The sequence below is a fragment of the Gadus chalcogrammus genome, chromosome 6 (assembly GCF_026213295.1).
Source record: "Gadus chalcogrammus isolate NIFS_2021 chromosome 6, NIFS_Gcha_1.0, whole genome shotgun sequence".
NCBI classification, from domain to species: Eukaryota; Metazoa; Chordata; class Actinopteri; order Gadiformes; family Gadidae; genus Gadus; species Gadus chalcogrammus.
In genome coordinates this window covers 13776468-13798742 of record NC_079417.1, presented here as the reverse complement: position 1 = coordinate 13798742, position 22275 = coordinate 13776468, and the positions used below count along the sequence as shown (strand labels likewise).

At 39.2% G+C, this 22275-nt stretch overlaps 3 protein-coding genes across 4 annotated transcripts in view; 2 read left to right on the top strand and 1 right to left on the bottom strand.

The window, feature by feature from the left end:
* The window catches only part of oxct1a (3-oxoacid CoA transferase 1a), a 38884-nt gene extending 25950 nt beyond the window's left edge, over positions 1-12934 (bottom strand). Inside the window, exons 1-7 of the mRNA XM_056591810.1 lie at positions 12698-12934; positions 11445-11553; positions 11088-11178; positions 6425-6560; positions 5803-5952; positions 5067-5173; positions 4483-4543 (exon numbers count right to left, since the gene is read on the bottom strand). Of these exons, the coding sequence (XP_056447785.1) occupies positions 4483-4543; positions 5067-5173; positions 5803-5952; positions 6425-6560; positions 11088-11178; positions 11445-11553; positions 12698-12802 (759 nt within the window). The 5' untranslated portion in view covers positions 12803-12934. The remainder of the gene's footprint in view (positions 1-4482; positions 4544-5066; positions 5174-5802; positions 5953-6424; positions 6561-11087; positions 11179-11444; positions 11554-12697) is intronic.
* An 820-nt stretch (positions 12935-13754) lies between these two features.
* On the top strand, positions 13755-17869 carry rimoc1 (rab7a interacting mon1-ccz1 complex subunit 1). Its single transcript, XM_056592774.1, has 6 exons — positions 13755-13874; positions 14530-14639; positions 15102-15248; positions 16010-16141; positions 16415-16529; positions 16821-17869. Exons 1-6 carry the CDS (start codon positions 13781-13783, stop codon positions 17054-17056), a joined length of 834 nt encoding a protein of 277 aa, XP_056448749.1. The 5' UTR covers positions 13755-13780; the 3' UTR covers positions 17057-17869.
* Positions 17870-17945: 76 nt separating this feature from the next.
* On the top strand, positions 17946-21109 carry fbxo4 (F-box protein 4). 2 transcript variants are annotated; one of them, XM_056592772.1, is made up of 8 exons: positions 17946-18203; positions 18321-18595; positions 18676-18909; positions 19598-19671; positions 19758-19833; positions 19919-20091; positions 20409-20635; positions 20814-21109. In XM_056592772.1, the coding sequence occupies exons 1-8, from the start codon at positions 18045-18047 to the stop codon at positions 20895-20897; spliced, it is 1302 nt and encodes a 433-aa protein (XP_056448747.1). In that variant the 5' UTR covers positions 17946-18044; the 3' UTR covers positions 20898-21109. The 2 variants fall into 2 exon arrangements, with proteins under 2 accessions (XP_056448747.1, XP_056448748.1); XM_056592773.1 differs by lacking the exon at positions 19598-19671 and having other exon boundaries at positions 18676-18899; positions 20814-21108.
* The last annotated feature ends 1166 nt before the right edge of the window (positions 21110-22275 follow it).

Sequence of the window (22275 nt, the reverse complement as noted above, 5' to 3'; positions counted from 1 at the left end):
GGAGGATGGTGGGTATTTGGTAATTACAAACGAGTGTTTAGCTCATTTGAAATCGTGTAATTACAAATGAGTCCATCGGCTAATTTCTTTGTAAGACAAATGGCGATTAGACGCGATCAGGTATGCTTTGTGGTTTATTGATCCCAAGCGATCCTAAACTGTTCAAATTGATTGATTAGAAGTACCATCTAATGGTTTATTTACCAATTATCATGTGACCCAGTTCCCCAACACGATTTATCTTAAAAGATCGGAGTACACCTGATAAATCGATCTCTTGGGGCCACAGATCCTAAAAGGATAATGAGGGAGGACACCTTCTTCTATGCATTGCATCATGCTCCAAGTGCCATCAATCCTAAAAGGACGATTAGACACCTTCTTCTGTGTATTGTGTCATGTTCAAAGTGCTAAGAATCCTTAAAGGACGACTATATCCTTATGTGTATTCTATAATGCCCAGGTAAAGGAACGAAAAATAGGGCATTTTAATAAGAAGCAAGAAAAAGCCAAATTTAAAAAGAAAACCACTGCCTCGACCATCCAGTTAACTTTAAAAGTATTCAAACCCTGGTCTTGAGGAGAAATAAATTGTCCTTTGAGAGTAACCAGTTAACCCTTCTCCAAAAGTCATTGAGGAGTAAATCAGCAATGAACATCAGCCCACACTGGACGGGTAATGGACAACACACCACAGAAGGCTGTGGCAAGGCCACCTGCGTATTCACCGAAGGGTTACAGCGAAGCCTGGGCACACAACACGAACGGCAGGACTAATATTGACTATCTCGTTGCCACATTCATGACTGTCCATGCTCTGAATGCTAAAGGTCGACTTATCTCTGCGGCGCATAAGCGCTTCATTTGCAGCGATAAAGGCCAGCTGTTATTCAGCGCACAGGCCCCCAACGATCGCTTCACTGCACTGAGGGAGCAGGATTTCCGCAGGCCTACAAGATAATGTTACCGGTTACGTTAAAAAAACGGTATTAGACTTCGTTATGTAACACACAAGAAATGACGAAGAAATTAGAACGTAATTTCAAAGCAATGGCAAAGGATGATTGGAACGTCGATATAATTCCCAGATTACTTCTTTAAATGCTGTACTTTGATAGTGTTGATTAGCCCAGAATGGTTTCTTTAATTCCTGAGAATGCACCACGGCTTACATTAAATGACAAATAAAAATAATGAGCGTATCCATAATATATTTGATTGTACCATTTGATACGGTGGATGTGTGTGCGGCAGTGCAGTTTAGACGGTCGGCCTGGATAAAAGAATGTGTTTGATATGCAAATATCCCTATCTGAATATACAAAAAACAGGTAAACGCACAAAACCTCAAAGACTGAATAGATTGCAAGAACCTACAATGAAGCCTCAGCCATTATATCCACCCAAACACTGTTTCAAATGGGCTCTAGAAACTAGGATCGGTACACATACTCCATCCACAGATTTGACACCTATTTAAGAAAATAGGCTAAAATGGTAATAGCGAAATCACCTATGGTTATATCTTTTGTCTTATTTAGACACAAAAATCCCCCAAAACATTTATTCAGTGTCCTTATTCATAATTGCCTTTGCAACAGCTGAAAGTACGGCGATTTATTAAAGTAGGTCAGTGGTTCATTTAACTACTATAAGTGTATAGCTTTGACTCAGGGTTGGAGGAAAGCCGAGTTTCTAATGTACCTAATATGTTTTTGCAATAGATTTTTACATGACTATCTAAGCCTATAATAAAAATTCTGTTTGATCCATATATCTTTTCATTCTCTTCTCTGTAGCTTGTCCTCACTATGTCATCACTTTACATCACCCCCAAGAGTCATGGCAGACCGTTCAATACGAGAGCCAGCCTACAAAGTCCTGAGTGGCCAGCAGCAGCACTCGCTCACGCTCCCTCAAATGCTAGATCATTCATGATGTAGACTAAAGCAAATTAACAATTCCCACCAAAGTCACTTTAAAAAGGTGTTGTAGGTACGATTTAAGAGTTATAATTTGAGTGTAATTTGTATGAAATGTCATAGCCATCTGTCATCTATTAGTGAGTGAAACTCTCTGTGAGAATCTCGGTTTCTGACTGCTCCCGGCTCATTTCTGACCAATCAGGGTATCTCTTCCCTGATTGGTTAGGTGAATTCAGATTTTCTGTCAATATCATACCCGTCGTTGCAAAGGTTCACAAAATTTGGGAGCATGCAGAGGACAAGGGAGCATTATTTTTGGTTAATTATTGTCCAAATCTTGCTCTCTATAGCCATCGTTCTTAACAATTCTCAACAATCTTACCTTCAGTAAATTTGAGGCAGATGTCCCTCACTGAGTTGTAGCTCTCTCTTTATCATAAGACGGGATAGCCCACGTTATGCAAAAAGTTAATACTGTGCTACCCTCATCTTAAAAACTAAGAAATAAAACCTTTAGGAGGATGAGGATCTTCTTCGTCATAACATTAGGGGAAGAAAGAGAAGGCCTGATATATTGAGAGATGCTCTTCAAATAGTTTTCCATATGGAGGTGCTAACTGTGAAACTAGTGACCATGCTGAGCTGCTCAGCTGCTGTGTGTAAATAGAAAAATGTAAAGCTGGTGGAAAGGATACGAGAGAGAGAGAGAGCGAGAGCGAGAGCGACTTTGATTCCTCAGAGATGACAGGTTGGCCAGATGGAATCAAATGAGACGTGTAAAGTGGGGATGATCAGCATTCCCATTATAGTCACACAGATTCTAAGTGTGCAAATTTGACTCTAAACTAAGCCCTCTAAAGGGCTTCAATGGTTGGGAAAAATGTGTTTACCTTGTCAATGCCATTGGGGAAATTAAGTATGGTAGCCTGAAAGTCAACAAAGACTGTTGATGCAACAACATAGCGCAGATTTGTGACACAAATCTTTTTATTGTCTACTGGAAAAAAAGTGAATAATACGGTTGTGCCAGTCCCAAGTAAATCTGTAACGTAGTTATAGTATTGAATATATCAACTACGTAGACCCTAGTTAGTTCTAGCCAAACACGGTGGACATGTTGACAATTCTGTCCCTCAGAATCCCTCTGTCAAGCATCTGAGAAACCAATTTGGGTGACGCTTTATATTAAGGTCCTTGTAATAAGCCTTTGTTATTGGGTAATAATACACTAATTATATGCTTATTAACATTAATTGGTGATAATAAGACTATCTATCAGTGTTTAAATAACATAATAAACATGTTTGTTGCGATATTATAAGACTTTTATAAGCACTTATAAGAAACATGCCATTGATTGCTTAATACAATTAATAATAGTCTCATGAGTTTCTTATAGTTGTTAATAAAAGCATTACAAACCTATTTATTGAGTTTTACTAACTTACCAATTATGTCATCGTTAAAACTTTACTAAGCATTATGCTTATTAAGGTTAATAAATCCTTTATTAAGCCGCTAATTATGCATTTTGCAGGTACGGGATCTAAAGCGGGAGCAATGCTTATTAAGGTTAATAAGTCTGCACATGTTGAGCGAATGTGATCTGTTTTGTTCTTCATATAATATATCCTTTAAAGGCTTTTATTTTTAAGGTAATTTTAAACCGGAAGTTCTGTTTATGCAAGTGGATGGACGCATATGCTTGATGAAGTGTTTGACAAACGTTTGGAGGACATGTCAGAAACGTCAGCACGAGCACCCCAGACCAACAAAGGGCTTTTCAAGTTTTGAACTGAGTTCAGAGTGAGAGGTTATAACATGTGACTGCATACAAATGTGTCCATAGACATGGTGAATAATGTGTGATAGTAAGCATTATTGGCCCTTAACACTAATATTCAGAAACAACACTGCCTCAAAAGGCTATTGGCATAAGCAACACCAGTAGAGGCATATACTTTCCCCTGAAATTGAAACGTTGCAAACATGCAAAATCATAATTATATATTTATGTGGCATTCAGTCCAATGCTTAAAATATATTTGTGGCATTCAGTATATTAAAGGACTTGGATAATTAGCAGTTTAATAAAGGACTTATTAACCTTAATAAGCATGGTTCCAGCTTTAGATCCGTGCCTGCAAAATGCATAATTGGCAGTTAAATAAAGGATTTATTAACCTTAATAAGCATAAAAATTGCTTAGTAAAGGTTTAACAATTACATAATAGGTAAGTTGGTAAGACTCAATAAATGGGTTTGTAATGCGTTTATTAACAACTATAAGATTCACATTATTATATATAGGACCACGATGAGGACTAATGTTATTAAGAAATCAATAAATAGTTAACAAGTTTCTTAAAAGTGCTTAAAAGTCTTATAATTTCAAAATAAACATATTTATTATGTTATTATTAACACTTATTGATAGTCTTATTAACACAAATTAATGTTAATAAGCATATAATAAGGTCTTATTACACATTAATTAAGGCTTATTACAAGGACCTTACGATAAAGCGTTACCCCAATTTGTATAGGACATAAATACCTCTACAATAGTGGTTTTCGCTGCCTTGCACATGGGCTGGTTGAAGTTCCTGGCAGTTTTCCTAATAGGGCAAGGGAAGAGCAGAGGTTCCATTTCATTATCGTTAGTGTTGAGTTGTTATACTTTCACTCTACATAGTAATCTTTTGGACGATGCAGCTTTAACACAGCTACGTGAATTTTATGGAGTTGGTATACTGCCCTCTAGTGGAGAAAACAAACAACCACAACCACTAGCTGATTGGCACACGGTAGAAGGTTGTTCTTTGACGCCGCATTGTTTAGATTTATCGGGATAGAACGAATTCAAGCAAATCATTTCCTGTTGACTCACTACCCCTATGATCTGCTGCAGCCCGCACTGGTATGTTCATTCCTCCTTCAGAACCATGTTGTGTCAACACGCAAGGTTATTCCAAATGTGTCCGCATGACAGCAGCGAGATCTAATTTGATGACATGATAACATGTCCCTGCTGTTCTCTCCCCGAGGGTCTGTCGTCGCTCTAGCATCGAGTTGCCCTATTCCAGAGGTTTTTTTGCTCTTATTTTCTATATTGCCTGAATTCGTCTTTGTGGCCTTTACCTGAAGATGATGTTGCCGGCCCGGTCAGCCTTCCAGGCCTTGATCAGGGCAAAGTCTCCGGTGATGGCCTTCTCCATGATGTAGTGCCTGCCATTGAACTCGCGCACCTGGAAGCCACCACAAACGAAAACGGGTTTGGGAACTTGTTTGGGAACGGGTTTGGGAACCATGAAGGAAGGATAATAAACTTTCAGCAAATAAACTAAGCTGAATTATTCAACTACATTTATTCTCATACCAAACTATTTTAAAAATATATATTATTGCTTGTATTTTACATTTCCCCTTTTTTTTAAAGAATATTTTAAAGAATGTCCTTTTACATGTGACTTCTTCCGTTTGCAAGTTCTATATATGGCGTTGTGTGAATGGTGCAATAAAGATAAAGCTGCCGTTAGGGTCCGTGTAGAAATTATCCCCTGCATTATAATCTTATCAGGGACCAGTCTAAAACCAATGTCATGCAAATGGGCTTCATACACTTCACGAGCTGATTGGCTGTGAGTCACACTTAATCTGTTTAAACCCAGGCCCGGTCAGGTTGCATAAATTATGTTGTTATCCAGAGGTGGAAGACAGGTTGGGCATTAAAAGTCAGTGAACGTGTAACTCTCCCCAATTCAGAGTAAACTACCAAAGACAATTTGGGTATGGTCACCTATACCAGAAGATACACATTGCATGATATACATTGTGTGGGGAATTGAAAAGAAGACGACAGAAACAAGCTTCCCACCTCTCGCATTTCACTGGCAATGGCGATGGTGCCGTCCTTGTTGTATTTGATGGGGGAGCCTCCCTCTTGGATGAGGGTACCATAGCCGGTAGCGGTGAAGAAGGCCGGGACCCCAGCCCCACCTGCTCTGATCCGCTCTGCCAGTGTGCCCTGAGGAAGAGTACACAGGAAACCAATGCTTTTACGTTTTTCTACATTTAAAAAATGAACTTAACAAACTGAACAAAATAAAGTAGAAGATTTTGTATTATTTTTATAAGAAAAGTGTTTGTGCGTGTGTTTGTGTCCATGTGTGTGTGTTGCACATTATCATTATGTGTATAAATTAAACATATTCCTTATGATGTCACTTCGCACACTAGCGGCCTCTCATGGCCAGAATTTTCACCATAACGCAAGTCTTCAAGCAAGGTATTGGTGAGATCTTAGAGAGCATTCCCTGGGTCAATGGAGTCGTGAATAGATTACATTTATTCTATACAACTACTCCAGACAATTACCTGCTTATATACATGATCTATTATCTATTATGCTTTAGTTGTAGAGTTTATTAATGAATCCCTTCTGGTTAGGTGGTTGTTTGGTTGTATATTGGTGTGAATGTGTTGTGTTTTGTAATAACCTGAGGTGTGAGTTCCACTTCCAACTCGCCCGACAAATACTGCCTCTCGAACTCTGCATTCTCGCCAACGTACGAGGAGATCATCCTCTTGATCTGCTTGGTTTGTAGGAGCAGACCCAGGCCGAAGTTGTCCACTCTGGGGGGAGGGAGAGACAGGGAGAGAGGGGCGACACACAATCTATTAGTATTTAGAAAATCATCTCGTATTCAATGAGGTTCTTATGCAGGTTTTATGTTGCTCGCCAGGAACACAAAATAAAGACTTTAAAAAAAAAGAAGTTAATTTAAAAGAACTATCAAGTAATAACACTTTAAATTGAAAATAATTAAAGGAAAATAGAAAATCGCTATCCTTTCATGGCCGTCATAACATTACCATTGTCCAATCAAACTGGATTTTAGCATTATTCATTACTGTATTTCCACAACTTATTTTATTATCCGTTTCATGCGCCTTTGAAGTAGGCCAAGATCAGCATGTGAGCCTTAAGCACTATTTCAAGTCATAATGATTCATTGTGGTTATTATTAAGGGTTGGACTAGACTCTGCACGTCTGGACAATATCTCAGCAATGCAAAAAGACAGTCCAACCCTAAATAAATCATTAGAATTATTTTGAAAGCAAATACTGCTTAAGGAAGCAGGCAAAGGCAACTGGTCTGTGGGTTTCTGTCCGGTGAACACAAAGCGAGAGAATCATCACTGAAAAAATACAGAAAAAAACTATATTTATTCATGCAGAACATTCACTCACTTTACTGCTGTACTGTACTGTGAGCTATGGCTGGTTTGACATCAAGGTAGATTTTGACACCACACTGTTACCGATACTAGGACCAAGCAAAAGGCCAGGGGGAAAAACACAACCCCACGAAAAAGAACGTCACCTGACTGAACGGGCCCTAGCCCCTTTAGAGGCATGAAAGGTCCTAAACACAGAGGATAACAATGGGGACACTGTGAGGCATGCAAAAGGATAGGCCCTTGGGAAAGCAGGCTTCCTGCAGCATCACAACTGATGTATTCAGGAGTTTTCAGGAGGGAAAATGTAGTTTTAAGAAACGGGTAGACACAAAGAATTTTGGGATTTCATTCAGCTGTGTCTTTAGATTTAATGAACAAATGAATATATTCAATGGCGTCCTTTGTTCCATGGTCAAAGCCATTGTAATGACCAGGTTTATATTAGAATTTAGAAAGGATTATAAGTTGGTTGATTAATAATATTTCACTATTTTCTATTCAAAGATTATTTGACAAAGGCGAAGTAAATAGAGGGGAAAGCCTATTCCCCAATAATCACGGAGCCTGAGGTGAATAATTGTTTTAGTATTTACTACACGTGAACGCTCCAAAAATAAACAAGACTTTTTGCCGGGATTTATTTGTTTTTATTAGCGGTTTATTTGTTTTATTAGAGTGACGAGACGTCCGCCACGCGCGCTCCCCGATATCCCGAGTTTGAGATCTCAATCATGGGTTATTACCCAATGTCCCGAGATAGCGAACCAATCAAATTGCGTCATCTTAGGAGGTTCACGTGTAGCATATACTAATGACCTATATTGTATGTTTTCTTCAGTCCCCAGAATAAATAGCTGCTACTATTGGAGAAACTAATGGCAAACCAAATAGATGATGCTTGATTAATAAAGCAACAAGTACTGAAACTGGGAGAAATCATTACCGTTTAATTCCCACTACCTGAAGGGCTGCAAACACTAAAGCTCTGCACATCTCTTTGACTAATGGCCTATTAGTTTATCTTGACATTATTGCAAATCACTGATTAGATAAGCCGAACAACTGCTACTGTGTATGCTAAACACAGCTGATATCGGTTTAAAGATTGCCAGCGCTATATTTATTACTTTATGACTTCTTTGTTGTCCTTGTTGTACCGTTCTGTGATTCTGTCTCTGGCAGCTGTACTTATGTGTGTGTCTTTCCATGATATAGTAGGTTTGTCTCATTTTACATATATCCAATGATTGACTCTTCACTTCAATCAAAGGGATCATTATCAAACGGGAAATTTGTTAATATAACGTACCAAAATGTACATTATATGGAGGTAGTTATCTATCTGCAGTTTTATTATTAAAGACATTACATCTGGAAAATAAAAGCAGTTAAGAAGGGAAGTAGACACAAGATTATCATTGACAATAAAGGCATGGTTACTGTGTCACCAGGGGCTGTATAAAAAGGGCATAACGCTCTGAATTGTATTACAGTTATGGCAGCCAGGAATGACATTGTAGAAGGTTGGTCAGCCATTAACCTTTTGAAACGGACATGGCAGAATCGACTGAAATTATATTAGACTTACTTCATAAAAGTGATGGCAGCAAAGCAAGGCAGTACATCTCATCTATCAATCTATGACTGGGGCCATACTCATTGTTTAGTACCAACCAACCAAAAACAAAACCTATGACATTAATTAAAATACCCCTTCACCCCCAACTCCCCTTTACACACACAGACACTCACACACCAATTTTATCTACTTCTCTGCATGTTGGTTTTATAGTGGTGCCCATCAGTGTAGAGAATGTGATTTGTATGGTTTCACTACAATGGTCACCGCACATTCTAGTGCCTGTACTCCAATGTTTTGTCCTTCACTGCGATGTCACCTGACTCTAAAGGGCACCAGGCTAGACATGTGGGTCAGGAAAGTTAACAACAGGAGCGCCGTGATAGATAAGCTTGCTCTAACATTGCATGACTGCCATTCAGAAAGCTTTCTGCAAGCGCTCATTGTTAAGCTGCCCTTGTGTCTCTCAAGTCCTTCTCAAGTAACACTATACCAAACAATAAAAAGATAGCCAACTGTCTGTGTCTGAGAGGACACGAGTGAACATCCTTAAAGAAAGTCTTGAATCATACAGCAACTATGGGTGCGTTGTTCCAGACAGAACATTTTCTCCCACACTGGCGGTAAATAAATTCTTTTTTTTAGGGCAGAGTTTATGCAAAGTCGGTTACACTGATATTTTTTTTCCGTCCAATAACCTTACCAACATCATAATGCAAGAACTAGAAAATATAATTTACAGCAATGAAAAATGTATTGGAAAATATATACAAAATATCTTGTTTTTGAAATATCTTGTTCTTTTGTGTTTGCTTTGGTTTCCTAACATGTTTGATCATGAAAAATATAATCCAAGTTATGCATATTCATTTTTAGCATTCATAAATAAAGCATTTAAACAAAGGTTTATCATTATTTAAATGTGTGTGCCTGCGTTTGCGGTGCATGTGTTATGCATAACTTCTGCATGGCAGAGGAAAGCAAGTAAGTCACATTTTTGGCTTCAGCTGTAGCATGGCAAATACGACAGCAGAGAGAACTATTGGATTGACTGGACTTGTTGGGAAAGTATTCATTGAGGTGCAAAACACGATTCCCAGAGATATTCAGCATGGAGCCAGCAGTGGGACGGGAGGGGGGAGGAAGTTTTCCATGGCATGTGTTGTCCCTCTAAAATTAACTGTTACATAAGCGTGTCTTCCTCGTTGCAGCTCTACAAAGGCAGGAAATCAAAGAGGGGACTGGCCAGTGGAATGAGTGAGGGGCACTAAATGCAAACACGCGGGTTGCTTCTGTTGCTACATTAAATGAAAGTGATCTTAGAGTGCTGACCTTGTGCACACTCCTGTAACGTAAACATGTGGACCATCTGTGCGGAATCCCACTGTGATAAAGTCCAGATTGGTTAGCTAGCAGTATTTTTCTGTTTGTAATGCCACTGGCATGATCTCAGGCATGTTCACGTAACTTCAAAGATCAGTGACCTTCACTGAACCCTGCTGGTTAAGAATTTTGAAAAAAATAATCAGGCTGTTTAGAATTTGCTTATCCAAAGTAAGCTTTCCCAACACCAGACTTCAGAATGTATTTTTTGTAAACACAAATTGTCTACTGATACAAAGCCATGACATTTGTATTGACTTTATGTACAATCATAATCAAGATTAATTTGCTCATGGGGCCTCACGGCAAAATAATGTCAGGAAGTTCTGGTGTATGTTTATTGCCATATACTTTACCGGAGTGGCTGGACAAGAACACGCTACTATAAGGGGATGGCAGTAGCTCCGCAGAGAGAGCAACACACATGTCGAGAGATGCTGGTTTGAATCCATGGCTCTTTAAGGTGCCAGGGTGCCCTTAAGCAAGACACTTAACAACTAACTCCTCCAAATTAATCGTTTTTTCCTTGCATGGCTGACAATAATGAAGTCTATTTGTGATTATGTGTACAGGGGTGAAAGAGAGTCAATGACCTGTGAAGTTTTTTGAGTAGCTCATGCACAGCAAGCAGGATTACTACATTAAGACTACTGCTGACTAATCTGCTAAAGAAAGCACTGCGACAGAAATGACACATAGTCAAAGGGTCTAGGCGATAGTGGTAAGAACCAACACATCTTCACCTGGGCTCAGCATGACTCAGGCCGATTTTCAGTTGAAGAAGTAAAGCATGAAATGATTCATGATAAGAAAACATTACATTTTATGAGCACACACATATGAACAGTTGTAATAAGGTCTCAGGTCATGAACACAGGAGAGTCAATTGGAAAGGAGTGCCACACCAAATAAAGCGCTAAACACACACTGCATGCATGCGCACACATGCACTTACCCTGCATTGTTGCTGACGGCTGTTAAACCCTTCACACCAGTTTTCAATAAACTGTTGATTAGGTTCTCCGGAATTCCACAAAGCCCAAAACCTGTCAACAAAGAAAAGATGGAAGAGATTTGGAAATTATTTTTATATTTTACTTACATGATAGGCCTACTGTTTAAAACGAGTAGAGACATGGTGTCATATTATGATTTGTACTGTCCGTCTTAATCATATTGTAAATTTCATTATTATTTTACTATGATTGCCAAGTTATTATCACAACTTTATGCTAACTCATAGCTTCATTCAGGCCATGGACGGGGCCACTACCTTTTCAGAACTTAGTGGTCGGTTAACAGTTGAACTCACCTCCGACCAGAACAGTAGCTCCACTAGGAATGTCTTTCACCGCCTCAGTGGGATCTGTGTAGAACTTGGAGTTTCTCTGGTCAGACGTGGAAAAGTAACAGCCGGAGGTCTGTGGAATACAGTCAAAAGCAATGAGGATATATAGTTTATAGAGCTTTGTTAATTGCACTGTATTGATGCACTGTAAAATGATAAGTTAATAAGATCCTTGGGAGAGTTAAGTGGTAGGGTGGGACATTGAACAAGTTTAGCGGAGAAAGGGAAACCAAAAGAGCAGGGGTGGAGGCCAATCCCACATCAAAACAGATCTGAAGGGGAGTTGGTTAACGTCCAAGCTGGCCAACGGCTTATGGCAGACTTAAAGCCACCAGCCACTTGACTACTTTCTAATGTCCTGGAAGATACAGCATTCAAATAACCTAAGGGGCAGTACATTTCATTGTTTACATTTATTTGATGGGGTAGATTGCTCAATTATATGGATCAGCTAACAAAAGACAAAGTGTTTCTTCCAAAATACATTTATATTAATGTAGTTTTATGTAAGCAGGACAATATATTAAATGATATTTAACATGTACATTAGATTGACTTCTTACAAAGGAGGAGAACCCGAAGCTATTGAGGTTTGGCTTAAGGATAATAGGCTATGTATATGTATCTGACATCATCATTTGTTGAGATATTAAATACAATGTAGGTTAAAAGCAGTATTGTTGGGCAACACTGACTTCAACTCACATCGTAAACATTCAACGGACAGTATTTACATTGCGGGCTTGATGAGGTTTTGGATCATTATATATTATGAGTAATATGAAATCGATTAAATCAATGTAGGCCTATTCAAAATACATGGACTAAGACCTAGATGCATAGTTTCCGTTCGTTTTAACAAACGTTACAACATTGAGTCACACAAACGAATGGTATTCGATCTGAGTGTGCGTCTGTGTGTGGTTGTTTAAGTTTACATATAGGCCTACTGTACTATACATTTTCCGAGTTGTTAAATCATAAGGGGATTTTAGCTCATTTTAATGAAGTGTACTACTATACATCAATTAAGAAAAAAAAACTCCCTGGTTATTTGCCTGAACAAGATAAGCATGCGAATTAGAAAGCCATAAATGCCTAAATTGCAGGGATAGTGATAACATTCATAATAAGGTTACACATGCATCAAGAGCCACATGGTTAGTCCGTTTGCTAACGTGTATGTTTCATTTATTAAAATGCATTTCAATACTGACCTTGATCAAGTCATGCTTAGCGAGGTATGATTTGGATCTGGATGTGCCAAATACATTTTTGAAGAACACATTCTCCGCTCGTGATAGTGCTTTAAATGCCGCCATATTTGAGCTATAATGTAAGCTATACCGAGTACCCGATGTTTAAATTCAAGTGACTACAATATGGTGTAGGATCTCATGAATGGCAGCCGACGTGAACAGCCGTCGACGCTCTCTGCACTGAAATTACGTCAGTTGGGACCTAAAAGGGGCGGAACATATGGTTAAAGGGGCGTGGTGACCGAAGGTGCGAAACCACATCTAGGCCATGAGCGACGGAGGCTCGGCGAACTCATTAGAATTTAACCGTTGCGCTGCCGACGAAAGAGAGCATTACCCAATGAGCCCATCCGAGAGTTTATAATAAAACAACAAAAAGCATTTGTTAAATTGTATTTAGAGTTGTACAAAAAGGAGTTCCAACAGACATATGTTTATATATCGATATATTTATACATAGATTTTTAAATATAAATATAAAAAATCATCAAGGTTCATTCAAGGTTTTATAAGATATTGAATTGTTATGTGTTTTTTGTATTTCTTAAAACCTAAGCAGAGCAATTGTAAAACAATAACATTAAACTTTCCCGGGGATTTATCAAGTAATCTGTATTAATCATAGGAATTAATCTGAAAGCAAATTTGACGCTAAAATACACACACACACACACACACACACACACACACACACACACACACACACACACACACACACACACACACACACACACACACACACACACACACACACACAAGTGACACACACACACACACACACACACACACACACACACACACACACACACACACACACACACACACACACACACACACACACACACACACACACGCACGCACACACACACACGCACACACACACACACACACACACACACACACACACACACGCACACACACACGCACACGCAGACACGCACACACACGCATGTACACGCGCACACCCACACACACACACACACACGCGTACACTTTGAGCACGTGAATAATCCAGCGCTCACGTGACAAAGGTTTTCAGTCATGGCTGACGACTGCAGGCGACAAGGCTTCGAGCTGGAGCGACGGATATTTGAGTTGGACATAAAGTGTGCTAGCCTGCGATCGGAAAAACAAGGTATCGGTTTAAGGTCCCCGTATGGATATGGGACACGCAAATAAACGTTTACACTTCGAACCCTGTTGAGGCTGACCGCCCAGTTAATACGACTAGCTAGCGTGCTAACGATATGTAGCCTAGCTTGACGCTACCATAACAACATCTGGTCTCCGGTTAAACGTTATGTGTTTACATCACATTCGCATAAACCCAGATGGCTTACTGCACCTCTTTTGGTTTTATTGTTTGGCTCGACGCAATGCTGTTCGTTATATTGTGATGGATTACCAGCTACCGAAGTGAGTTTTTGGGACAGCTGTAGGCTACATTGCTAAGGTTAGCTCAATAATGCGGAGTGGACAGTTATTTTATTTGCTGATCCTTAGAATTGGAAGTTTCCCAGCAGCAGTGTGAGGACCACTGTAATGTTAACTTGGAGAATGCGCTTGTTCTACCAGTCAAGTTAGGCAGCTATGGCTGCTTTGTCTTCGATAGTGTATGTCATATTAACAGTCAGTTACCCTCCTAGCATCAAGGGGAAACAAAGTATGGACAACATTTCTTAATGTCATATTCCAAAGAGTTGGTCATCAGCAGACATTCATTACGCAGTTCATACTCGATTCCACCCCGTTAGGTCTGTAATTGTTACGTTTGATTTGTTTTTCCTTAGATGACGACTATTTACAGAATGCGTCTACCATATTAGACAAGTTGAAAAGCTTCTACAGACAAGGAGGAGAGACGAGCAGTCTTCCCAAACTGCTTCAGGATTACACACAGGTAAACACAACGATATCACTTGATTATCCCTCTTGTCTAATCGAGCAGGGCTTTAAAACACAATGTGTTCAATTTGTTTATTATTACTAATGCTTACAAAAGGCGTACAAAATAACTGATTTGATGCAAGTGGTTATATTGTATGTATATATTTGCATGTTATAATGTTTAAACATACAAACGCCTTTTATGGTCATTGTCACATTCTGGAAGTGTACTGCCTGTTTTTAAAGAATATAAGATTATCTTTATTTCTTCTGGTTGACTATATATTTTTTATAATTTTCTTAAATACATTGCTATGTTCGTTTTTAGTTGCATTACAAGCAAAGTTATGTAGGAAATGTTAGTCTATTACGACTAATACTACCATAGTACAGTATTACTGATAATACTACATATCTTTCTTGTGTGGGTAGTGCTGGGAAAAAAAACATTTGATTCTGTATTTTGTGTATGTAGGTGATCCTAGACATCACATTTTATGAGGAAAATAGGCTTGTGGACCAGGAGTTTCCTGAAGACAGTTCCCCATTCAAAATCCAGCAGCTGCTGCAGGACCTCACAGAGCCAGAAGTGTTGGCAGGAAGACTGGCACCAGCACAAGAGGTGTGTGTGTATGCTTGTACTGATTGAATTATCTAACGGCTATATAAGAACATACTCTACTTTTTGAATCAACATCACTGTTGTCTGGGAACTGCCACCCTCCTGAAACACATGGTTCTTTGTGGATAAGGGTTTCCTTTTAGAGAGCAGCGATGCCGAAGGAAGTCTGCAGTTTTGTTGAGTCACCCACTTAAGTGAAGTCAAGGGTTTGAGGGACTATCTATTATAAAGTGAAATGCCCTTCTATCAGCCCTACACTTGCTAATTCTATTGCAAAACATCTGCAGTAGTTTTCTTTGGTCGATGGTTAAATCACAGTCTAGCAATCGGCATATAGAAGCGCTTCTAAAGTACTTTAACCAAGTCTGCGTTGCTAACATACCCGAAAATAACCAAATTGATTTTAAGGATGTAATCTGTTGACCAAAGTGTGGCAAATGAATTTGGGCAACAATGAGAGTCTCTCATGCCAGGGGTTGGCGTTTGTTCTTATAGCTTGAACGAAAAAAAATTGTGAACTGGAGTTACTGAATTACTTGTGATTTTTCATGAATGATATGAGAACAAACAAGCCTCTTACTTCTAGATGGAAGAGAAATTGGTTTTGAACATGATTTAAAGACGATGCTATCATGGCATCTCTTTTGCGTCAATACTGCAAATGTCACATCTATGAACATGTATTCATAGCATTATATAGATATTCAGAAATGGCCATTTCATTGTTCAGCGTGTGTATTTGTTCTGTTGGGGGACCGCAGGTGCAGTCTGTGCTAGGCCTGGAGCTCTTAGAATGCCTTTACTGGAGACGGGGAGCCCTGCTGTACATGTACTGTCACACTCTGCACCAACGGAAACAATGGATAAAGAAGAACAAGGACACATTTCTTAAGGTACACCATCCTATATGACCGGACGTGGATGCTTTTTAATCCATTCTGCATAATTTGCTATATATCCAGAGCAATGTGCAGTGAATGATGCATTTATAGGTCATTACGGACCAAATAATTGGTTATTTAACTTGCTCAAGGGAGCCTATAGGTAGACTGTGGGCATTCGGGGTCGAACCCTGTACCTTTTGTCAGGGAGTTGTATCTACCTTTTGTTGTTGTGTTGTGCTGATGCACCACAATGCGTCTGAGAGTCTTTGGCCTCTCCATCAGTGTATCCAGGAAGGTGTGCGCTACTTGATGCGAATGCTGCAGGTGCGAAACTCTGTGAAACTCAACGACGGGGTGGTTCTCCACGACACTGCCACCGCCAACTTCCTATCCGAAGGTACGCATGTTGTTACTATCTTCACCCTCAGGCCAGGTACTTGTTACTATTTGTATGTAAATAAATGTAACAAAGCCTCTGCTCTGTAACATGGAGGATTGCATTCATGACCAGTTGAAACAGTTACTTGACTATAATACTCTGCATAGTAGGAGTTTAACAAGATATTTGAATAACTCGTATAAGAGTCTTTATTTCCATCGGCATTATGTGAAGTAGAGCTATGTCCTCCATCACAGAACTGCACTGCTAATAAATCAGCTTGTTTGTTTTTTCTCATCCTCTGCTCAGGTATCTTCTCCGACACTCACCTGCTGACGATGATGTACATCGGCGAGATGTGCTTCTGGGCCGTGAAGTACGAGGACTGCAGTGTCGACATGATGGACCGCAAAGAAGACCGTCTCCAGTTTCGGGACATTGGAACACAGATCCTCAACAAATACGTGCTGGCCTGCGAGGGCCCGCTGCAGGGCCAGGGCTGGAACACAGAAAACGCCAAGGAAATCCTTAGTATCTTACAGTAGAACACCCAGCAGCTCCCGCACTGAAGTTGCCCTCAGGCACAAGTCCAAGATCAAAACATACGTGTACCGCCTCCAAAATAAAACCTTAACCCAACAGGGGGGAACCATTGATGTGCATAGAGGGATTTTAAAGTGGGGTGGTTGGGGTATCTTAAGTAAGTGAAGTAAAACAGTCTTGGGTTTGTGTTTAAAGGCAACCTCATTCTATGCCAAACAGCTCTGGCCAAAGGAGAGGTATTAAGGGGCTAGAGGGTTTTGGGTGTATAGTGTAAAAGTGGGGTTAAGGAGAAAGATTAATAAAAAAAACAAATGTTCTCTCTGTCCCTGAAACACTTATCTTCCTGACTCCAGGCAGGTCGGAGCATATGGTCTGCTCTGAGAATGTGGTAAAGTAACATTAATATTAATATTAGAAAGACTATTAAGAAAATAACCTTTTTTAAAAAAAGATTTAGTTAATGATAATCCATTTGGGAATGAGACATTGCACAGCGACTTTTTATTTATTTTATTTTATTTTTTCATTTTTGTTATACTTTTGTTAATATATTTTTAATTAATTGCGTCTATATTACAAAAGGTAAGGATATGTCACAATATGTTGATTGAGACTGAAGTATTCTTTGAACTTTTTAAAGTACAGTTTAAATATCTGCTTTGTAATGCTTCGTTTGTGTCATCCCATCTTCAACTTCATTTTTTTTTACACATAACTTTGATAGTATGCCTATAATTGAAGTGTTCTTTTCGAGGAGAAAAAAAAAATCATTTTCTGTTTTTTATGTCCTCAATGAAAATAAATACGCGCGTTGGTTTAACAAAGGTTCCTTTATTACTTACTCTTACCGAATAATGACTTCCAATGTTATTGTGTATTTGGTAATTGGCTAAATACGATTCCCACAATGCACTTGGGTATTCCAACAACAAGGAAGTGTTAAAAGGCTGGTTTAAGAAAGTATAGTTTCATTTAAAAAATCTGATCCCAATGGAAGCGCCAACGGAGAAGCTCAGCGAATCGCTTGTCATTCGTAGCCTTAAACGTTTCAGAGATCAATTATTTTACAACACCTGTCAACTAGAAAGTGATTCGAATCAAAGTCCGAAGATTCCGGTGGAGGATGCATCTCTTCTAGATAGAATACCGGTGAGATATAATTTCACACACTAGTTTCCCACCTTTATTTCAGGATTCTAACAAGTTACATTTGAACTATAAGTTAATTTGTGAACATTAGAAATCTAAACACATTTCCTGCTTAAGGTGGACGTACAGTTTCTGATCCTGACGCTTCTTCCTCCTGAGGACATCTGCCGGCTAGGAGCTACCAGTCGCTACTGGAGGGCTCTGGTTAGGGATCCATTACTATGGAAATACTTTCTGCTCCGGGATATGCCTCATTGGTCCTCCATAGATCACGTGACAATGCCTAAACTAGAAGCCCTGGCATCTGACATCTGTAGCAATGACCTTCAGCTTGAGGAAAGAGTGGAGGGTGAAGAACAGGACAACGTTTCAAAATATGACTACATGGCAGAGTGGGTAAATCAGGATATCAATCAAATGTTGTATATTGTTATTCCTAGCTTTTTGAATATATTCCACCATACTGTCACAGGTACATGAAGGGCCATCCCGCCTGCAGACAAAAATGGCAGTTTTCAAGACCCCCATATGAGGTGGTCACTTCCTTCCTCACCTCCTTGCTACCGTCTTCTGAGCCACGCTACGCCATGTTCGGGCCCGGTATTGAACAGCTGGATGTCTCCATGGTGACGAGGCTCATGCACGCTCCAGATGTGCTGCCTGTGGCTGCCATTCCCAGTGGGAGACAGATAAATGGTGGAGAAATGTACAACATTAAACATGATACATTTTTTGTGTAATTATTATTAAGCTGTAATAGTAACATCAAATCTAATCTTAGTACTTTAAAGCAAATATGCTATAGGCTTTTTTTTATTTGCATTTTCATGGCATGAGTTGTTAATTAGCAGAAGAACTGTGCACTTGATGTGCACTTAAAGGCACCCAGTGCAACTTTCGAGGCTTAAAAATAAACATTCAATTTCTAGTCTTTTTTTACACGTAGTAAGTTTCAATAACTCCATACCATTACATACCGACATTCAAGCAGCAAAGATGAGACGTCGTTGAGTGGTGAGAACTGATAGAAAATCGATAACAACAACAATGCCGCCATTTTCTTTATTTTTTGTAACCTACAATAAATAAAGCAGGCTTCCAGTCAATGGAAAAATGGCTTCTCCCCACCGGCGATTGTTGTTGTTTACGATTTTCTATCAGTTCTCACCACACAACGACGTCTCATCTTTGCTCCTTGAATGTCGATATGTAATGGTATGGAGTTATTGAAACTTACTACGTGTAAAAAAGACTAGAAATTGAATGTTTATTTTTCATTGAATGTTTACATAAAGTTGCACTGGGTGCCTTTAAAGAGTGATGTGTTCCAACATGATAATTCACTGAAAATTTTTTAGACAAACCAACAGCTCAAGTTATATTATGTAATGCAGGTATGGAAGTCTCCATGCAGATTTATACAATTATGGATGGAGTTACTGGCCATCCAGGCTCCAAAACAATATTGGTATATTTCAGTTTTTTTTTTTAATTGTTCTGGTAATTATTCAATTACTTAGCCAACCTAAACCAACCCATTCTTCATGAATATAGGAATTGGCTCAGGAATCAGTTATACATACAACCATCAACACAAACTAAACATCTTGACTCTCTACTCAACCAATAGGTAAGTGTAACGTAACAATATTCCTGATTGTAAAGTTCCCTTCCATTTATAACTTGTCGACTTGGACTTCTCTGTGTGGCTGCAGGGCTGAGAGGGATCGAGCCAGAGTCGGCCAGTACAGCGTCAATGATAAACTCTTCACATCAGAAGACACGGATCCACCAAGCTGTCCGATGTTTATCCCCAACCCTCAAGTGCAGGAAGTGTGCCAAGCAGTGAGCGGCTTTATCTACGTAGCCAATGCAGAGCCTGGGCAAGGTATGACGATGAGCAGCGTCAGCTTAAGGTTTTAGTTTAACTTCCATAGTGGCCCACACACACACACAGAACAACGAAACCCGTCCGTGCTTGATGATTTTGGGTTTCTATAAACTACGTCTTTGATATCAATCAGAATCAGAATCTCTTCATTGTTATTGCATATGGTCAACGGAATTTAAATGCAAGCAGTATTGCACAGTTGTGTTATCCAGTTTTTTATTAGTGCAAATTGGTACATTCAGGATGTTTTAAAGGTGCTTGTGAAAAGAGCAGTTGAATGTGAATGTATAATTCTTATTTGTGTATGGTGATAGGTGATGGGACGGTAGAGGCCGCCAAGATCCAGGCAATGTTGAGCCCTGCCTGGGGTTCCACGGCCAGGCCTCTCCTGGTGCTCTCCTGTGTGTCCAGAGAGCGACTGAAGGAAGACCTGGAGGCCGATGCGGCCTTGAGAACCACCCCCACTGGGGCAAGGTGTAGGACCCCCAGTGTTGAGATGGCCCAGAGACTGAGACTGCCACAGCTGCCTAACCCCTGGATGGTAATACATGTACCACGATATTTAGCTCTCTCTGTGTCTGCCTGTTATGGAGTTGATACATACTACAAATTAATTTGTTTCAGTGTATGAGTGTGTGTGCTTATTTGTGTGTGTGTGTGGGGGTATGCACATTTATGTACATGCAAACTTATATGGTGTATTTTTTATCTATCTTAAGGTACAAGATACTGTGGCGGAATCTCTTTCAGGTCTGCTGGATGGCATCTCCTGGTTGCTACGCTACTCTGGCCTGAGAATCTAAAGCATCCTGAATATTCTATTGAGTTCTCAGAATCTAGTCAGTTCCCCCACTGATCACGGTCTTCATCAAATAAAGGTGTAGGGTGAATGTAAGCTTTATGAGCTCATAACAGTTGATTAATGTTTTTAATGTTTTATATGTATGATATATATCGTTTTTATGTTAAACGAATGTGTTATCCAAATAAAATGTGTCTATATCTACTTGTTTGGCTTTGTTTGAGTTCAAGTGTGCAGGATATTACTATATAGTGTTGAGATGTAAAAGCGAAATAGGACATACAAATTGACTGAACTCAAGTGGGTACATGGGTGCAGTTGCATTCCATCACAAACGGCCAACCACAATTTGAATTAGAGGGGAACCACATTCAAGAACCTCTAATGGTTGGATGTTGGATTGGACAATAAATAACTATTAATTTTGTTCAGGAAATCGAACCTCCCATGGCATCTAGTCATTGATTTTAATTAATCAACAATCCTGTTTGGTGATTCTACCACACTGGAAGCCAATTTCATATGTCTGTAGAGCATAGTTATCGTTGGCATTTGCCCTTTCCTACCAACAGGTGGCAGAAAAGAGCTCAATCTGCTAGTGCAACATGTGCTGCCCGTGGTTAGTTTGTGGTCAAGTGAGCCGACGTTCATATTACTCTGCGCCTTTATCAGCGTAATAACGGCTGACTTGTTTGAAGAACCAGAATAAACTTGACAAACTCTCGATTGAGTTAAGTTCTTACCAAATATCCATCGTTTTACATCTACATCTTTACATCTAGATATTTCTACATGTTTACAAATATATATATTATAAAATATAAGTATTTAACATTTCACTGTAGTCTATTTAATAACAAGTTATACCCATTATTACTTGATCGAATAATATTATCACTGGAAAATAGACTATTGTTTGACAAATATCCAAAGGAATGTACATTTAGCCTATTCAATAGTAATATAATGGCATTGTAGGCTTAATGTAATAACATGGAAAATAGAGTATAAATGGGACGTGGAGTTGAAATGCTGTTAGATTATTGTGCATTTCTGGCATTAAAAATATCCCTCCATGGGTTTGTGAAGGAAACCAGTGCAGGCTTACACAGTTATGGATGGTGTTTTATTCTCCCAGAGAAAGGGATACTCTTACATTTTCCAAATCGTATATTTTATTTACATTTTATGCCTTTGCTGTTCAATTATATTGAACTTATTCGACTTTTTCAAATGCAACCTAACTTGAAACAACACTTTGTTTGTTGGTCTTTATTATTAATATTTAGCCTTGATTCAGATTGTTCCACTTTCAAGGAGTTTTAAATTAGGAAATTAGATGATTTCTTTCTCCGACTTGAAAATGTTGTTTTACCTGA

Excerpts from the sequence above, each read along its gene's own strand:
- rimoc1 (XM_056592774.1), top strand. The coding sequence starts at position 13,781 with ATGGCTGACGACTGCAGGCGACAAGGCTTCGAGCTGGAGCGACGGATA. Across the intron at positions 16,142-16,414 it reads ACAAGGACACATTTCTTAAG|TGTATCCAGGAAGGTGTGCG; the intron begins GTACACCATCCT and ends CCTCTCCATCAG. Across the intron at positions 16,530-16,820 it reads CGCCAACTTCCTATCCGAAG|GTATCTTCTCCGACACTCAC; the intron begins GTACGCATGTTG and ends TCCTCTGCTCAG.
- fbxo4 (XM_056592772.1), top strand. The coding sequence starts at position 18,045 with ATGGAAGCGCCAACGGAGAAGCTCAGCGAATCGCTTGTCATTCGTAGC. Across the intron at positions 18,910-19,597 it reads CAGATAAATGGTGGAGAAAT|GTATGGAAGTCTCCATGCAG; the intron begins GTACAACATTAA and ends TATGTAATGCAG. Across the intron at positions 19,672-19,757 it reads CAGGCTCCAAAACAATATTG|GAATTGGCTCAGGAATCAGT; the intron begins GTATATTTCAGT and ends TCATGAATATAG.